The following is a 20221-nucleotide window of genomic DNA, read 5'->3' as shown; positions in this document are numbered from 1 at the left end:
TAAACACATCACATTAAAAATACTAGTGTTACTGTATATCTACATAAATGCTTTTTAACTTTGGTATTTGGGATCCAAAGCACTGCAACATGAGGTCATTAGCAGGAATCTAAGTTTACCAAAATTCTCATAATTTAATCACCCTCATGGTATCCCAGATGTATATGACTGTCTTTCTTCAATTAGACACGAATGGTTTGTGACCCTGGACCACAAAACCAGTGATAAGTCGCATAGGTATATTTGTATCAATAGCCAACAATGCATTGTATGGGTCAAAATTATAGTTTTTTATGGCAAAAATCATTAGGATGTTAAGTAAAGATCATGTGCATAAAGATATTTTGTAAATGTCCTACCGTAAATATATATATATATATATCATTAGTAATATGTGTTGCTAAGGACTTTATTTGGACAATTTGGCTTCATTTTGCGCGCGAGCACGTCGTGTCTCTCCCGATGAGTGTGCGTTCACGTGCTCTGTTTCTCAATGAATTGGGTGCGACGCGAAGCAAGCTCAGTGCACATTGTATCCTTCCATGTTTCTGAACTTGAGCACAGTTTTACCATTAGAGGTCTTTCTTCACTGAGGACGCGGTACCCGTACGGTTCCGGGTTTATATTTTAAATGGTCAGTCGAGTGGGTTGGTCCAAGTTTAATTACTTGGGGTCCATAACCCGAGTCGATCGGAGAACGGCCAATAGCGCTACCGCGCTAAAGCTCGAGAGTGCAGTTTCAGCACGCCTCCGGTTTCTATGGCGATAACAACTGCCTCTAGTTACAACCACGTGCTGCATATTCTTTATCCCATTTATTTAATAATCTTAGTATTAATAAACCATAAATATTTTTTAAATCTAAAAAGTTTGCACAGAGATTGTAGCAAAAAGCAATGCTAATGTCAAGCCCATTGCACTGAACGAGCAAAGCTCAAGCTGACTCGATATATAAAAAACGCAAAGCTGTAATGTGAAGTCTGTCATCTGGACAGCAAGTAGACTTTTAAATCTGAAATAATGAGTGGATTCGGCTCCTTTAATCGGCAAGAGAGAAATAGAAAGATAAAAAAATGAACTAAAGACCTGCACTGTCTATTATTATACTATACATATTATTGTATTATATTGAGTTTGATAAAAGGGGTCATCTAATTGCTTCATATATCAGTGCAAAAACAGTAAGTGTTTTTGTGGTTCTTTGACAACAGTGTCAGCTTTGTTCATGGCAAAGAAAGTTTGGGGTAAAAGATGGCAAGTACAATAAAAAGCACATCTGTATGCAATATAGTTTCATTATTGTTCATTATTATCCAGAGCGGCTTAATATAACTAATTTGTGCGACCAAATCATGTTTTGCGCCAGATTGTTGTGCACAGCTTGACGTGCACAACAATCGAGAAATCATGGAAGGGAATTTCATTGTTCACAGTTAATGGTGGAGGACGCGTGGTTAAACATTTTTTGGTGACGTTCCTGATTAATCAGAAAATAAGGTAGAAAGATTTAATTTACATGTGGTTATGGCTGTCTGGTGGAAGAGTTTGAGGGGAGAGAGGGGCGTTCCTCCACTTAGACGTGAGACACCGTCAGGATAGTGTTTACCTAGCTCTGGTCCGATTTACTTTACATAATCTGCAAAAGTCTTTCACAGCCATGTTAACTTCGGTATTTCACTCGATGGCTTTGTTTTCAGATCATACGTGTATTTTACTGCAGAAATTCGATGCAGCTGAGCCGGCGCATAACGCACATCATAACCAAACGTTATGTGATTTGCTTACGTCTAGACCAATGATTTTAAACTTCAGACAAGCCCCTCCCACTAGAAGGAAAACGATTGTCAATTATGCCCAGCCAGACTCAACAGTATTTGCAGGTTTTGGAGGCACTGCCAATTTCTTTGTAGCAAGCACAACACTTGCGTGTTCTGGATCCAGGTGCCATGTGTGTTAGTAAGGTGAGTGAGTGAGTGAGTTGGAAAGTAAGTGAGTGAGTGAGTGAGTAGGAGAGAGAGTGATCCGCTCACTATCATAAGACTATATAATAAGATAAATAAATAAATAAAAACGGCAATAGAATAAAACTGACCAAAAAAGAAGTATCTGAATGTCTAAAGATTTCTGAATTGTACATCAAATGTGTAGCTCTTTCAACAACCCCACAGACACAGGTCGTTCTTTAAACGGGCGTTTATTCTTGAAAACTTGTGAGAACTGCAAATGAGCATTTTATCGATACATCAGCATATGATCACACAGTTATCTCATAATAAACTTGACAAACACATTGAATACATCACAAATACCTCGTTTGCTGCTTGGTTGCGAAAGAGGTCTTATAGTCCTTAAAGCTGCATGATCTTCTTGTAGATCTTTAACAATATAATAAACTTTAAAGTGCAATACACGCGGAGAATCACAAACGTCCCCTCATCGTCAGTCCATCGCGGGCTAGAAAGTTCGTCACTGCCGCCGGACGTGACGCATTTGCGCAATACATTACATTTTACTTAACTAACATCTTAACTCATTACTTAAAGTGCATTTGAGGAAATAGCTGAAAACCTAAACACATTAATTACAAAACAAATTATAAAAACAAAATGCATATTTGTAATACAGTATGTAAAATTAGTAAATGACCACAGTTACAAAATGTATTAAAAGCATGGTGTTGTTGTTACTGGTTTTTTACTATGTATAAAAAGGCTGAACTACTGTGGTAAAAGCATAAGGTTTACTGTACTACAAAATACCACAGTAGAAGTAGACTAACTGCGGTAAAAAAACATGGTACGATTTGTGTACTATAAACACAAAATACCACAGTAAAAGTACATTGGTAGTTAATTCCAAAAATATGAATATAATAAAATGATCGAGGATCTGTCACGTTATGTTAAAGGGATAGTTCGGCCAAAAATGATATTAAACCCATGATTTACTCACCCCCAAGCTGTCCGAGTTGCATATGTCCATCGATTTTCAGACAAACACATTTTCGGATATTTTAGAAAATATTTTAGATCTTTCAGTTGAATAAATGTAATGTTACGGGGTCCACCCATAGTCCACGACCTTCAAGTCCAGAAAAGTGCGTCCATCCTTTACAAATTAAATCCAAACGGCTCCAGGATGATAAACAAAGGTCTTCTGAGGGAAATCCGTGCGGTGTTGTTGTAGAAATATCCATATTTAAAACTTTATTAACGAAAATAAATACCTTCCGGTAGCGCCGCCATCTTAGTCGCGTCCGCATTCAGGAGAGAGTATTAGCGTAGTGTACGCACTTTTCTTAGTGACGTATGACAAATTCAGAGGGCGGGGGCACAGAGCAGCAGCAGAGTAGCCTCAGTAGGCTGAGTAAGCTCTCATCCTGAGTGCGGACGCAACTAAGATGGCGGCGCTACCGGAAGGTTTTTATTTTCGTTAATAAAGTTTTAAATATGGATTTTCTACAACAACACCGCGCAAGGTTTTTTTCTGGCTACGGGTCACGCTTCTTGAATGCGATGAACAAAATCGTATGGTATAGTACGATTTAAAGGTGCAGTGTGTAATTTTTAGAAGGATCTCTTGACAGAAATGCAAAATAATATACAAAACTATATTATCAGGGGTGTATAAAGACCTTTCATAATGAACCGTAACGTGTTTAATAACTTAGAAAGAGACATTTTATCTACATACACCGAGGGTCCCTTTACATGGAAGTCGCCATTTTGTGCCACCATTTTTCTACAGAAGCCCTTAACGGACAATTTTTTTTACTAAGTTATCTCCGATGATTACATGTTTATACTGTGGCGTCTAGCGTAGCTTTTCTATGTGTTTCAAAAGCGAGGCATGAGCAGTAGATTAAGCCATTGGTTGCAATTCGCAACCTCACCACTAGATGCCGCTAAACTTTACACACTGCACCTTTAATCTATTCATATTAATTAGCACGAAATCCCTGTAACACAGTGGTGTGTTAAATGCGATAAACTAATCGTACGATTTCGTACAAGCCAGCTCGTATGATTTCATACGATTTAGCCACTTGGTTAAATCGTTTGAATTATTACGAATTTGCCGTGAGAGGGTTGGTTTTGCTGGTTAATAAATAAAATAAAATATATTAATTTAATAATAACTTGTCAAATGTATACTTACACAGTTAAGAGATTAGTAATCATTTCAAGTGATGATGATGTTATTTCCCATCAGATGTTTATATTAACAACAAAAAGAAAACTATACTAAGCCAGAAATATTATTATAATTTATAATAAATTAATTTATAAACAAAGTGCTTTGTAAGTCTTTTTTAATGTTGTGCTTTGTATGTTTATAAATTAAACCAGTATGAGTTACATTCACAGCACATTCAATTTAACAAGCATAACATTATAAACTTATATTAGTACAGTTTGATGCATTTTAAAGTGGCTAAATGCAGCGAAAAACATGTTAACAAGCCACATACTGCAGATGACCATACAAATCTTCCTATATTGGTGGATTTAATTAGTCAAAAAACATTGTTTATATAACTACATAACAATACTACCTTCACATTTTGATGTGATATATAAATACTGTAAAAAAAAAAATGCGTTTCTTGACTATAAATTAAGAAAAATCACAGCTCTTTGCCTGAAACCTCTAATGTATTTCAATGGCTCACTATGGGCTTCTAGGAACTAACTGAAGTCTCCGTGAATCACGTGACGGGCGAGCTTCTGGACTTCCGGTGGCACAACTCTGTTTGTTTATCTATGGCTCTGGCTAAAACATGCACATAAAGATGTTTTGTTGGATAAAACAAGAAGACTATAAACGAGATTTGGGTTATATATGGTGCCTCTGTGTGTTTGATTTTGCAATCCGAAGCCACGTCAGCTCACATATGGTTATTTAAAACACTCGGCTTCTGTCAGTTTGTAGCAAAACAAAATTGTTTTAATCCCACCAGTTCTCCTGTTTTAATGGTGTGCTAAGCTAATACCTGCTAAGCTTACGTGCACCTGCTAACATTTAGATATGGAAAATAGGTTTTAGGAATGATTTCAAATGGTAAAGCTCTTTGAAATTTATCTTTTTGTAAGAAAGGAATTTGACACAAATTCAAAGAGGTGAAGACATTTTGGGGTGGTTTCCCAGACAGGGATTAGTTTAAACCAGGACTAGACCTTAGATTAATTAGGAACAAACATGCCTTACTAAAAACTTATTTTTACTAAAAACATGTATTTAAAAAAAATCTTGCAATTATTGTGTAAAAAGGGCTAAATGTTTGAAGTGAGATCTTGTTGCTTTTATGTTTTCCCCAGCAGGTCTTTCGAGCTCTTCAATCATTTCAAGTTTATTCTAGATTCATTTAAGGCCAATTGCAATTATATTATCATAAATATTACATGTATTTCGTAAAGTAATGTACTTTTAATGAGCTCTTAACTTTACAACAAAAATAGTAGCCAACAGTGATAACAGAAATAGCTGCAGAGTAGCAGTTTAATTTATGCATGATTGGTGAAATGTTCAAATCCACAGATTTAAATAAAATAAGTTAATCAAAATGTCTTGATGATTGAGAGAAATCATGCAAATTAAACTAAAACACAGAGTAATGAAGGGTATATTTTAAGGTTTAGGACGGTCAAGTGTACTTATTTATTTGGGTTAAAACAGCATCAGGTTTAACATTGTGTCTGATTGGATTTACTACGTTAACTCCCAGTATTTTATACCAAGGTCAAGGGTTTGATATTGCATATGAAAAACATGTACATAAGTAACCCAAGTTAATCAGTTTGATCAAATAAAAAAAGTAAAAAGCAAATTAAAACATCTGCTAAAGAAAAGTCTTCCATATTCAATTCAATTGTATTTATATACTGTAGCACTTTTCACAATTGTTTAATTATTTCAAAGCAGCTTTACATTAATAAACCTGACTCCCTAAACTCCTAGGAGAAAAAAACCCTAGAGAGAGCCAGACATAGCTGATTCTATAGAGGACTTACTATATATTAGATACTTTATTTTACAACTTTTAAATATAAAAACAATAAAAATGTAAACATTTTTTTAATGTGTTCAAGGATGAGACAGGATCTGCATCAGACGTTCAGCCAGCGGTCTGTGTTCATGAAGTCTGAAATACAACCTGAAGATGAGAAAGAAAGGAAATGTCAACATTTAATTTTTAGTCATCATATTTATAGTATATCTAGAACCTTAAAGCCACAATATCAGTGGCGGCTCGTGACTGCTCATCAGAGGAACGCTAATTGAAAATAAGTGTTCGGAGTGTCGTGTGTTGCTTGCGTTTTTAAAATATTTGTTTGTTGCGTCATGTGATCCATGTGCATCACGTGTTTTGTCAAAATAAGTGCCTGCTGCACACGTGTCAAAACCATTTATGATAAAAGAGACGCTCACGTTCACAAAATACATGCAAGACACTCACTTAACAGTAAACTTTGATTATGCACGAGATTATGCGAGTATAGTTAAAAAAGCATTCATTCATACCTCCTTCAAACTCCATACGTCTCAGGATGATGAAAACAGCATCTCCAATCATTCCCCTCTCCTTCAGTCATTCAGCTTCATCCTTTTTAGTTTTTCCATGGTTAGTGCCCTGTAGTGATGAAAATGTACATTTAAAACAATCTTACTATACAACTAACTACACAAAATAAAAAGCATGTAATCTGCAAATGCAGTTTCCTACTTGAAAAGGTCTGTTACCTCATTTTGTATATGAGTAGCTCTTCTTCGTTAGACTCAGTTTTAAACCAGTCATGATCTAAGATCTGATTGACCGTCGGACGATCACTTGGATTCTCGGCCAGGCACCATCTTAACAGATCATAGATTTCTGTACAAGATTTAGGAGAGAGCTGGTTAGTCATCATGACACACAAATGGAAATAATGATCATGGCATAAAGAGACGCTTTTGTTGTCATTTTTGTTGTCTGTCTATCATCTATGTGCCCCTGGTCACAGACAGACAGTACCTCAGGTTAAGATGATGGCACAGTGATGTAATACATCGGCGAGCCACTAAATGACTGTTTAGCTAAACACAATAAAGTCTAACATCTTGCCAGACAGACCGTATCCTTTGATTATATTTATTGTGGATTTGATCAGAGGCTTTGTGTGCATGTTGATCAGTCATTTTCACTCACCCTTTGAAAAACGCTTCTCCTTTGTCTTCAGATTCCCGGAAAGAAAGTTCTTTAAATTAGAGGGGTAACTACTAAGCACCATGAAATACAGCAAAACACCTAAGGCCCAGACGGTTGTTGGCACGGCGTGGTATTTCTTAGCCGTGTAGATCTCAGGCGGGGTGCAACATGGAGCTCCTGTACACAAAACATCACGTTGAGTCATTTTGTAAAAGAAACAACAGGTTTCAATACTCCGCTATATAAAAAAAAATTCAGCTCACCCAAAAAGTCACAGGAATCATAGGGGTCATGCGTCAGATAATGTCCAACCCCAAAGTCAATTAACTTCAGGGTCATTGTTGATTGCTGCAGCAAGAAGTTCCTGCTATGGATGTCGTCGTGGAAAACTCCATTATCCAGACAGTGTTGCACTGCCAGTACCGCCTGACGCATGAGATGTCTTGCTGTATTTTCCCTTAGTCCTCTATGATTGGTAACAAAATCCCACAAGGATTCGCTGTTCGGTGGGTACTCCAACACGAGCATGTAATCGTGTTCAGTCTCGTAACAGTCATACATCTCTATTACATTGGTGCATGAGGGTGCATCTCCCAACTTAAGCATCAGCGCCACTTCTGTAATGACCGGTTTGGGGAATTGAGACTGGAGAAAAAAATTATGAATTAGTTAAAAACAATATCTTGTATTGGTGCATATTCACTTAAATGTCTATTTTATGTCTAGTTTACTTCATTACATTTTATGACAACTTACAGACTGAAGATATGTGTGATCATTTTGTTTGGAAATCTGCTTGATGGCAACCTGTAAAGAGCAAAACAACAAAAGTTAATTTCTCTTGAGCTGACTAAAGCGGATCACCTGACACTGCACACATAACTTTAAGGTTTGAGAATCTACAAACTTTAAAACATGGTTTAGATCAAGTGGACATACAAATTTCAGCAAACATTGTGTTTAATATAAATACGAGCGCATTACCGGAGTGCCATCCGATTTATCTATCCCTTTGTACACTTTGCCAAAGCCACCTTCCCCAAGCACTTCATCCTCCAAGAGTTGATATTTAGAATCAAAAGGCTCTGAAAAACACACAGAAAAATGATGAGGTGACAGTACATGTTAACACTCATATACAGAAGAATATGATGAAGAAACCATTTCACATATTGGTGCAAAGTAGGAGTAATGAAGTCAGTACACTCACCTCTAGGCACTGAGCGATCAGCTCGTTTCCTCTCGCTTGGGGGTTCAAAGGCTTGTTGAACAACATTTATAACTTTTGGCCTGACAACTTTATCATCTTCTGGCAAGGGATTTCTGGGATTTTCAAGGGCTTTTGCCTCAGGATTTCCATCTTCTTTTGACCCAGGATTTTTTGGTTTATTTGGGTCGGGATTTCCGCCACCTCTTAACCCAATATTCTCTGGAATAGCACCTAACTTCTGTAGCCTGGCATTGGCTGCAGCGATGCCACTAAAACTGGTCAGATCCGAACCATCCATGGCATCAGGAATAGCTGGATTGGCATCTTTTTTCACTTTACTCTTCCCTTTTTTTCTAAAAGGGTTGTGAAATGAGCGGCTCTTTGAAGCCTTTTGTTTTTGTTTCTTTAAGCCAACACTCTTCAATTGAGAATCTGCCAGATCAACAACTTCCCTGGCATCAGGGATAGCTGGATCGGCCTCAATCTGTGAAGTCGGCATTGACTCCACTTTGCCCCTCCGGAAGCATCCAAGGATGCGTTGCTTCAATGTCTTGGGTTTATCCGGACGAATCTTTGGTTTTGATTGGAGGCCGGCCAGAGCAGGAACATCCATGCCAACAGGAATATCTGAAATGGCCTTGGGCTGTTGAGTTGGCACAACAGTCACTTTTTCTCCCTGGAGGTTAGATTTGCGGCTCTTTGAAGCCTTTTGTTTCCGTTTCTTCGGACCAACGTAGGTCTTTGACTGTGATGCAAGATCAACAACTTCCCTAACATCAGGGATAGCTGGATCCGCTTTAAGCAGGGGAGTCGGCACTGACTCCACCTTGCCCCTCCAGAGACAGTCAAAGAATGCCATTCGTTGTTTTTCCGGTTTGAATTTATTGTTTAATTCAGAGCTCGCCAGACCAGCATCATCCTTTAGATTAGGATTAGCTGAATCTGCATTAAGCTGTGGAGAAGACCAGAGGTGGGTCAGACAGACGGACAGACAGACAGATAAATGTTTCCAGCTATGTTTAGAAGCCATGTTTCCATCCAAGGCTTTTTAGCAAAATTTTTTTTTTTTTTAAATAGCTTTAACGCAAATAAATGTGATGTCACATGATAAATCTTCATCACACGCAACCTCTGAAGGGCATAACAGCAAACAATAGGCGCTCTTATTGCAGCCTGAGACTTTCTGTTTTGATTTGCAGAGTCGATCCTCCATATACACGGAGGGTACGCAAGCTGCACTGAACTTACTTCATGAAGTGCTGAAATGTCAATCATTTATCCATAAAATGATTCATGTTTATTCTCCTTAATATTAAATTTTTTCTCCTTATAATCGGGTCCCTTTGATGAAAGCACATTTATTTTTAATTACCGAGACCACAAACATCAGACTCGACCTGGCTAAGCTTTTATTGTAAGAGCATTAGAGAAATTAGGTAGATAATTTGCTCAAGATCTGATTTTTTGTGATACACCAAAACTTATGTGACAATTTGAATAGAAAACCTTTTTACGCATATTCACTTGGTCGATAACAAAACCTGGATGGAAACATGTCTATAAATGGACAGATAGTTGTAGTAAATGTAAAGATGTAACAAACCTCTGAAGGAATCAGTGTTTCCACTTTATCATTATGAAGGAATGGGTGCCTTACATTCTTCCATGCCTTCTTTAATGATTTAAATAATTTATTCTCGCATTTTTCTACACCAAAAAAGAAAAACAAACAAATGATTCATTATGACAAAAGAGAATGACAAAGAACCGTGGTCAGTAATAATACTTAATAAACACATTTAACAAACTGTCCACCCAGATACTTTTTGATCAAATATGTATATGTAATTGAGTATCTAATTCTTTATAACAAATTCCTAAAAATACAGCAATGGTTATTGCATTAATAATGCTGTTAAAATAAGAGTTTAAAACACACTAGAAAAATGGTCTAAACTTAATTTCTTATTGTAAGATGCTTTATTTTACTGACTTTAATGTAATAAGATATCAGTATCTGCAAGGGCCAACAAAACTATTGAGGAACAAACATGGTACAGATTTAAAGATTGTCAAGAACACAAAATTTCCATCTGACCTGTGGGGCTGTTCGCCTCCTCAAATGCAGGAATAAACTCCTTTACTCCTCCTCGTGGATGTGAACTCCCGGCGCGTCTCTCTAACAAATGTCCGTTGTTCGGGACTATGTCAGGGACAGCACATGGAAGGACAAAATCCATTCCATCATCATCACATCTCCATCCCAACACTGCAATTCAATAAATAATGTTATGAAATGAATGCTTTAACTGAAGTGATCAATATGTGTCTAAAACTTGTCACTTATTTTAATGTATTATTTATTCAACTGTATAAAATAAATATCACATTTGCAATCATGCTTTCTGTATTGCTTAAGTGAAAAGTGATGTCATGTGCCAAAGGAATAGTAAAAAGAGGTAAAAAGTACACGAGCACCACCTAGTGTCTATCTGTGCACGTGCATTAAGAATAATGTATGTAAACTTATCAGCATTAAAGCCACATTTTGCTTTCATTTTCATCTTACTTGTTGGGATTTTCTCCTCTCCTCCTCCACTTGGATTCAAACCCCCGGCAGCGCATCTGACCTCTGACAAAAGTCCGATGTCAGGGACAAAGTCACAGGTCAACACAGCATTCGGTAGGAATGAATCCATCTCTCCTCCAAACACTGCAATTACAATTCAATAAATTAATGCCTTCATTTGAAATTATAATTTTTCTTTTGGTCTAAATTGTATGGAAGCCGAGAGAGACCATGCATTATTATTATTTTTGCTTGCTTGTTTTCTCATGATCATGACTTCATTTTCTGGGGATCTCGAAATAACAAAAAGTTGTTATCCTGACAATCCAAATGTCATAATGTAATTTCCTGTCCATAATATTTAGTGTATTTTAAAGTGAACTGCTGATGCATACGTGTAGGTAATAATTACATAAAGACTAATAATAAATAAGAGCTGTCCAAACTGAAAGGAACTTGCACTGACATATCTTAAAATACATCAGTGCCCTTTGTTTTGCCTCTAAATGCACACAAGTAATGTTTTTAGAAGGGCATGTTTGTTAAAACTAGTTATAATTCCTAAATAAATTAAGACCTAGTCCTGGTTTAAGATAAATCTTCCCGGGAAACCACCCCATAATGTGCGTGAATTTAGGAACCATCTTCAAAGTAATAATGTACACGATTCTATCTTTAATAGTAATTAACAACTAGATATTAAAGGTAGGGTAACACATTTAGAAAAATGCTAACTGTAGCCGCCTAGCAATGAAATCCTGATCCCACCCTCAAGTCAAATCGCCATCCAAAGTCACGCCTCTTTCCAAACACATGAACACGCACAGATCAGACGGTCACGTCTCATGTCTCATTCACCAGTGAGAAAACTTTGCAGTACAAAGTGAATAACACTTCCAAAATAACCAACATAAACAACTGGTTTACATCAGAATTAGTTTAAGCACACGTTCGATTGTGTAGACGTAGTAACTAAATCGTTATGCTAATCCGGAAAACGAACACAAATTTCATAAGCAACACAACGTTTCATCAAAGTATAATATCTGAATCCATCTCAATACAAACATATCGCGTTACCAAATAAACAGTGCAACGACCCTTTCAGACCCTTTGCCTCCTGTAGCTGTTTGCATCTCGTGGTAAAGCAGTAAAGTTACCGATGTTAATTTGGGTTTTTGCTCTTGCTGATCCAGGCAGTTTTTGCTGTTGTTGTTATAAAAGATGCATTTAGTTTTGTTGCTCCTGTGTAGGTTGTCAATTCAGCAGAAAAGTTTGCTGTTCTCGCTGTTTACAGACAGAGCGCACGTGAACGCGCCGATGACGTATGGTGTCTGCGTGGACTCGCTGGGCGGTGGGATTTCATATTACGCTTACGTATGAGGGACATAAAAGGAAACATTCGTTCGGACCGAAATCTATGATTTGTTGAACATTTTTTGGTCCTACGCCTTTCACAGATGACATACATTTTTACAAATACATTTAAACAACTTAACACAGTGATTGCTATCAGAATGTGAGGAGACTTTTAACCAGCATAACTAAAAATGTTTCAGGATCAAATCTGTTACCCTACCTTTAAAGTTTGAGGACAAACTTTATGTTGGCTTGACAAAGCCTGGTCTGAACGTTTAAAACAGTTTGACAGAAGTTTGGTTTAGTAGGCTATTTTGTTGTTAGTATGCTTCAGTATGAAGCTTTTTAAAATAAAGCTAATATAATTTAGCATAAAGCTAGCATGATTTAGCATGAAGCTAACATGATTTAGCATAAAGTCAGCATAAAGCTAACATGTTTAAAGACCCAACCCCCATGTCTCTATGATGTTCTGATGCGAAGATATAAGACTTTGTTTATTCCGTTGCTAGGGTACTAAGTTTGGTTGCTAGGCAGAAAATTAGCATCCCGTAATGATCACACTTCAAGCCACAAGTAAAACGGTCCAACCCCTGTGTCTCTATGATGTTCTGAAGCGGAGATATAAGGCTTTGTTTATTCCGTTGCTAGGGTACTAAGTTTGGTTGCTAGGGAGAAAATTGGCATCCCATAATGATCACACTTCAAGCCACAAGTAAAACGGTCCAACCCCTGTGTCTCTATGATGTTCTGAAGCGGAGATATAAGGCTTTGTTTATTCCGTTGCTAGGGTACTAAGTTTGGTTGCTAGGGAGAAAATTGGCATCCCATAATGATTACACTTCAAGTTACAAGTAAAACAGTCCAACCCCCGTGTCTCTACAATGTTCTGATGCAGAGATATAAGGCTTTGTTTATTCCGTTGCTAGGGTACTAAGTTTGGTTGCTAGGGAGAAAATTGGCATCCCATAATGATCACACTTCAAGCCACAAGTAAAACGGTCCAACCCCCCTGTCTCTATGATGTTCTGATGAGGAGATATAAGGCTTTGTTTATTCCGTTGCTAGGGTACTAAGTTTGGTTGCTAGGGAGAAATTGGCATCCCATAATGATCACACTTCAAGCCACAAGTAAAACAGTACAACCCCCGTGTCTCTACAATGTTCTAATGCGGAGATATAAGGCTTTGTTTATTCCGTTGCTAGGGTACTAAGTTTGGTTGCTAGGGAGAAAATTGGCATCCCATAATGATCACACTTCAAGCCACAAGTAAAACTGTCCAACCCCCGTGTCTCTACGATGTTGTGATGCGGAGATATAAGGCTTTGTTTATTCCGTTGCTAGGGTACTAAGTTTGGTTGCTAGGCAGATAATTGGCATCCCATAATGATCACACTTCAAGCCACAAGTAAAACGGTCCAACCCCCGTGTCTCTACGATGTTCTGATGCAGAGATATAAGGCTTTGTTTATTCCGTTGCTAGGGTACTAAGTTTGGTTGCTAGGCAGAAAATTGGCATCCCATAATGATCACACTTCAAGCCACAAGTAAAACTGTCCAACCCCCGTGTCTCTACGATGTTGTGATGCGGAGATATAAGGCTTTGTTTATTCCGTTGCTAGGGTACTAAGTTTGGTTGCTAGGCAGATAATTGGCATCCCATAATGATCACACTTCAAGCCACAAGTAAAACAGTCCAACCCCCGTGTCTCTACAATGTTCTGATGCAGAGATATAAGTATTTGTTTATTCCGTTGCTAGGGTACTAAGTTTGGTTGCTAGGGAGAAAATTGGCATCCCATAATGATCACACTTCAAGCCACAAGTAAAACAGTCCAACCCCCGTGTCTCTACAATGTTCTGATGCAGAGATATAAGGCTTTGTTTATTCCGTTGCTAGGGTACTAAGTTTGGTTGCTAGGGAGAAAATTGGCATCCCATAATGATCACACTTCAAGCCACAAGTAAAACTGTCCAACCCCCGTGTCTCTACGATGTTGTGATGCGGAGATATAAGGCTTTGTTTATTCCGTTGCTAGGGTACTAAGTTTGGTTGCTAGGCAGATAATTGGCATCCCATAATGATCACACTTCAAGCCACAAGTAAAACGGTCCAACCCCCGTGTCTCTACGATGTTCTGATGCAGAGATATAAGGCTTTGTTTATTCCGTTGCTAGGGTACTAAGTTTGGTTGCTAGGCAGAAAATTGGCATCCCATAATGATCACACTTCAAGCCACAAGTAAAACTGTCCAACCCCCGTGTCTCTACGATGTTGTGATGCGGAGATATAAGGCTTTGTTTATTCCGTTGCTAGGGTACTAAGTTTGGTTGCTAGGCAGATAATTGGCATCCCATAATGATCACACTTCAAGCCACAAGTAAAACAGTCCAACCCCCGTGTCTCTACAATGTTCTGATGCAGAGATATAAGTATTTGTTTATTCCGTTGCTAGGGTACTAAGTTTGGTTGCTAGGGAGAAAATTGGCATCCCATAATGATCACACTTCAAGCCACAAGTAAAACAGTCCAACCCCCGTGTCTCTACAATGTTCTGATGCAGAGATATAAGTATTTGTTTATTCCGTTGCTAGGGTACTAAGTTTGGTTGCTAGGGAGAAAATTGGCATCCCATAATGATCACACTTCAAGCCACAAGTAAAACAGTCCAACCCCCGTGTCTCTACAATGTTCTGATGCAGAGATATAAGTATTTGTTTATTCCGTTGCTAGGGTACTAAGTTTGGTTGCTAGGGAGAAAATTGGCATCCCATAATGATGACACTTCAAGCCACAAGTAAAACGGTCCAACCCCCGTGTCTCTACGATGTTCTGATGCAGAGATATAAGTATTTGTTTATTCCGTTGCTAGGGTACTAAGTTTGGTTGCTAGGGAGAAAATTGGCATCCCATAATGATGACACTTCAAGCCACAAGTAAAACAGTCCAACCCCCGTGTCTCTACGATGTTCTGATGCAGAGATATAAGTATTTGTTTATTCCGTTGCTAGGGTACTAAGTTTGGTTGCTAGGGAGAAAATTGGCATCCCATAATGATCACACTTCAAGCCACAAGTAAAACAGTCCAACCCCCGTGTCTCTACAATGTTCTGATGCAGAGATATAAGTATTTGTTTATTCCGTTGCTAGGGTACTAAGTTTGGTTGCTAGGGAGAAAATTGGCATCCCATAATGATCACACTTCAAGCCACAAGTAAAACAGTCCAACCCCCGTGTCTCTACAATGTTCTGATGCAGAGATATAAGTATTTGTTTATTCCGTTGCTAGGGTACTAAGTTTGGTTGCTAGGGAGAAAATTGGCATCCCATAATGATGACACTTCAAGCCACAAGTAAAACAGTCCAACCCCCGTGTCTCTACAATGTTCTGATGCAGAGATATAAGTATTTGTTTATTCCGTTGCTAGGGTACTAAGTTTGGTTGCTAGGGAGAAAATTGGCATCCCATAATGATCACACTTCAAGCCACAAGTAAAACAGTCCAACCCCCGTGTCTCTACAATGTTCTGATGCAGAGATATAAGTATTTGTTTATTCCGTTGCTAGGGTACTAAGTTTGGTTGCTAGGGAGAAAATTGGCATCCCATAATGATCACACTTCAAGCCACAAGTAAAACAGTCCAACCCCCGTGTCTCTACAATGTTCTGATGCAGAGATATAAGTATTTGTTTATTCCGTTGCTAGGGTACTAAGTTTGGTTGCTAGGGAGAAAATTGGCATCCCATAATGATGACACTTCAAGCCACAAGTAAAACTGTCCAACCCCCGTGTCTCTACAATGTTCTGATGCAGAGATATAAGTATTTGTTTATTCCGTTGCTAGGGTACTAAGTTTGGTTGCTAGGGAGAAAATTGGCATCCCATAATGATGACACTTCAAGCCACAAGTAAAACAGTCCAACCCCCGTGTCTCTACAATGTTCTGATGCAGAGATATAAGTATTTGTTTATTCCGTTGCTAGGGTACTAAGTTTGGTTGCTAGGGAGAAAATTGGCATCCCATAATGATCACACTTCAAGCCACAAGTAAAACAGTCCAACCCCCGTGTCTCTACAATGTTCTGATGCAGAGATATAAGTATTTGTTTATTCCGTTGCTAGGGTACTAAGTTTGGTTGCTAGGGAGAAAATTGGCATCCCATAATGATCACACTTCAAGCCACAAGTAAAACAGTCCAACCCCCGTGTCTCTACAATTTTCTGATGCAGAGATATAAGTATTTGTTTATTCCGTTGCTAGGGTACTAAGTTTGGTTGCTAGGGAGAAAATTGGCATCCCATAATGATGACACTTCAAGCCACAAGTAAAACAGTCCAACCCCCGTGTCTCTATGATGTTCAAAAGCGGAGATATAAGGCTTTGTTTATTCCGTTGCTAGGGTACTAAGTTTGGTTGCTAGGGAGAAAATTGGCATCCCATAATGATTACACTTCAAGTTACAAGTAAAACGGTCCAACCCCCGTGTCTCTACAATGTTCTGATGCAGAGATATAAGTATTTGTTTATTCCGTTGCTAGGGTACTAAGTTTGGTTGCTAGGGAGAAAATTGGCATCCCATAATGATCACACTTCAAGCCACAAGTAAAACAGTCCAACCCCCGTGTCTCTACAATGTTCTGATGCAGAGATATAAGTATTTGTTTATTCCGTTGCTAGGGTACTAAGTTTGGTTGCTAGGGAGAAAATTGGCATCCCATAATGATCACACTTCAAGCCACAAGTAAAACAGTCCAACCCCCGTGTCTCTACAATGTTCTGATGCAGAGATATAAGTATTTGTTTATTCCGTTGCTAGGGTACTAAGTTTGGTTGCTAGGGAGAAAATTGGCATCCCATAATGATCACACTTCAAGCCACAAGTAAAACAGTCCAACCCCCGTGTCTCTACAATGTTCTGATGCAGAGATATAAGTATTTGTTTATTCCGTTGCTAGGGTACTAAGTTTGGTTGCTAGGGAGAAAATTGGCATCCCATAATGATGACACTTCAAGCCACAAGTAAAACAGTCCAACCCCCGTGTCTCTATGATGTTCAAAAGCGGAGATATAAGGCTTTGTTTATTCCGTTGCTAGGGTACTAAGTTTGGTTGCTAGGGAGAAAATTGGCATCCCATAATGATTACACTTCAAGTTACAAGTAAAACGGTCCAACCCCTGTGTCTCTACGATGTTCTGATGCCGAGATATAAGGGTTAGGGTGCTCATATTTGGTTGCTAGGGGCGTGGCTTAATACCTTATTAAGAATCCTGAGAGACTGATTGGATGCCTGAGTAAAATGAGCCCACCCCCATGTCTCTATGACAGTATGATGCAAAGATATCCATCTGGGCTTTTTATAATGGCAGTCTATGGGAGATGTTGCTAGGGTGCCCAAAATGGTTGTTAGGGGCGTGGCTTAATAGCTTTGGAGAGATCCTGAGAGACTGATTGGATGCCTGAGTAAAATGCGCCCACCCCCTTTTCTCTAAGACACTGTAAAGCGAAGATATCCCATCTCAAATGTTTTTAATTCCCTTATATGGGCGTGTTTCCTGCCCCATTATAAGTCAATGGGGAAATTTGGGTGCCTCTTACACCTCAGGGGTACAGCTTACACCCCATTGTGATGTATGTTCTTACAGTGCCTACCACCCTCTTCAAATGTTGTAACCTACATGTTTCTACAAAATCCTTGAGCGGAGCTATGACCCATCAAAGTTGGGCCCAATGTTAAGTCAATGGGATTTTTCGGGTGGTTTTTCGCCCCCATTTCGGAAATCCTGCACCCGATCGCTTATAAAAGATATAGCACCCATCCCGTCAATAAGCCGGTCGATTTGAGCCCTCTTTCATGAATCTACGACAAACCGTGCGGGACGAGTTACGCGCCGAAATTTTGTCCAGAAAGAAGAATAATAATATCCCTGGACAATAATAATAGTGATGCCTTGCATAAATGCAAGCACCACTAATAATAAGTTTAGAATGAAGAACAGTATGTTGGCTTTTTCAAGCCAACATAATAATAATAAGTTTAGATACAACAAGCCAAATGTCTGCGTATTCTGCCGGTCAAGAAAAACGGCGGGTAAAATGTCAAGTACACGAGCACCACCTGGTGTGTCTACATGTACACGTGCATTAACAACACAATAACTGTATGTAAACTTATCAACATGAAAGTCAGACTTTTTGCTTTAACTCGCATCTTACCTTTTTGGCGTTTCGCCTCATGTGTTGGATAAACATCCACCATCTCCTCCTCCTCCTCTACTCCTTCAAATGGATTTAAACCACCGGCATTCGGCAGAATAAAATCCATATTTTCAACATCTGCTCCTTCCATGTCCTTGTCGGACAATGGTGTTACAGGACGAAACATGATGTGAAAAGATAACTGCAGACTTAACTGTGCTTAGACTCGGTTCACAGAGAGTTGAATTCTAAGCAAACTGTCCTCCGTACACAGTGCGTCGAGCAGTTTAAAGTTGCGAACTTTTGGAAAGTCTGCAAATTCACTTGGTAATCTGTACAGTAGCGTTCGGAGGCAACCAAAAGCAAGTGATACCGGTCTCATCTGGCTGAGCCTTTTATAGGCACCGATTGTGATGTCATAATGGCTCTATGACAACGATGCATTCTACAGTATGGTTGTCATGGAGTTTAATGACTCTGTTCTGTTTACGGTTCAACTGTGATGAGTTTTTTTATATATATATTTATGCCCCCTGTGTTGTTTAATTATACTATTAACAACTTTTGGACTTTTTATTGTAGATATATATATATGAATATCCTATCAAAACTCTTTAATATGTCTTAATGCTTATTACTACTTTTTAAAATGTATTTTACAGTATGTATAAATGCTATTTTGTATTAATATATATTTAGACCTATTGTGTTATTCATTTACAACCACTAGATGACACTGTTAATTACGAGTAATGTTAAAAGAAAATAGTATTAGTCCAGAGTAAAACACAGACATGCTCAGATTGTATGGAGATTTTATTTAAATCATCAAAAAGCATCAAAGGTCATATATTTTAATGCATGATACATACGAAAGGTTTTTTCATTGCTCAAAATCCTTCATGCATATCAAATAGTTAAACACTGGCAAAAACAGACATGAAGTTAGCTAATAATCCCTCATCCCTTACAGCAGTTAAAGCATCAACAGAGTTACATATTGCTGGGTTTACCTCAGGGTTAAATTCAATATTAATTCCCAAACACATTAAAGGACATTTGACATGTTGACTGATGAAGAACCACCACAGAGACTAAAGGGTCATGGTGGTGGACAAAATATGAGATGAGAGGAAAAGATCTAAAAAATGTTTCCACTACCAAAATTATTTTGTCTGCCCCAAACCAATTTTATGCAACAATCTCCTATCTTTAGTCAGATAACATGAAGCCTAAATTAACCTCCTAAGAGCTTTGATTTGTCTTTTTTTTTAGATTTCTATCAGCTATTTTTGGGAACCAATAAATATAATAATAATATAATATTTTTCTATGAACATGAAGCAGTGTATTTGTCCATGTTTGTGTATAACAGGTTCCAGTTACACAGAATTAAGTATTAATGGTGCAAACAACAAAAACATTGATGTCCACATATGTGACATCCAGGTCTTAGGAGGTTAAATGTGGCATAATACAACTGTAAATAGAGATAGACCTTATTTAAAAATGTTACCTTATTAAAGATATCAAGGTTATATTTTTTACATTATAGATTTTATGTAGAAATCTCTCAAACTTGCTTCACTGATACTCTGAACTTTATTGAACTACATCTAAACACAGTTTAAGAAGTATCTTCATTCACTGTTATATTTATTTACCTTTAAGCTAAAGAAGACTGTACCATATACCAT

The 20221-nt window shown here is 38.1% G+C and overlaps 1 protein-coding gene across 4 annotated transcripts in view; it reads left to right on the top strand.

Moving 5' to 3' along the window:
- fastkd1 (FAST kinase domains 1) overlaps positions 1–20221 on the top strand; it is a 42908-nt gene that overhangs the window by 10060 nt on the left and 12627 nt on the right. The window contains exon 12 of one of the 4 annotated variants that reach the window (XM_065252306.2): positions 11017–11079. The exons of 1 other annotated variant lie outside the window; for it this stretch is intronic. In XM_065252306.2, coding sequence (XP_065108378.1) covers positions 11017–11079 — 63 coding nt within the window. Of the gene's footprint in view, positions 1–4685; positions 5309–6089; positions 6194–11016; positions 11080–20221 lie in introns of those variants that run through there. 2 more of the 4 variants (XM_065252308.2, XM_073812037.1) reach the window with 2 other exon arrangements.

This window comes from Paramisgurnus dabryanus, chromosome 15 (assembly GCF_030506205.2).
Source record: "Paramisgurnus dabryanus chromosome 15, PD_genome_1.1, whole genome shotgun sequence".
Classification (NCBI taxonomy): domain Eukaryota; kingdom Metazoa; phylum Chordata; class Actinopteri; order Cypriniformes; family Cobitidae; genus Paramisgurnus; species Paramisgurnus dabryanus.
Note: the sequence above shows the minus strand (reverse complement) of the source record. Positions and strands in the feature narration are given on the sequence as shown.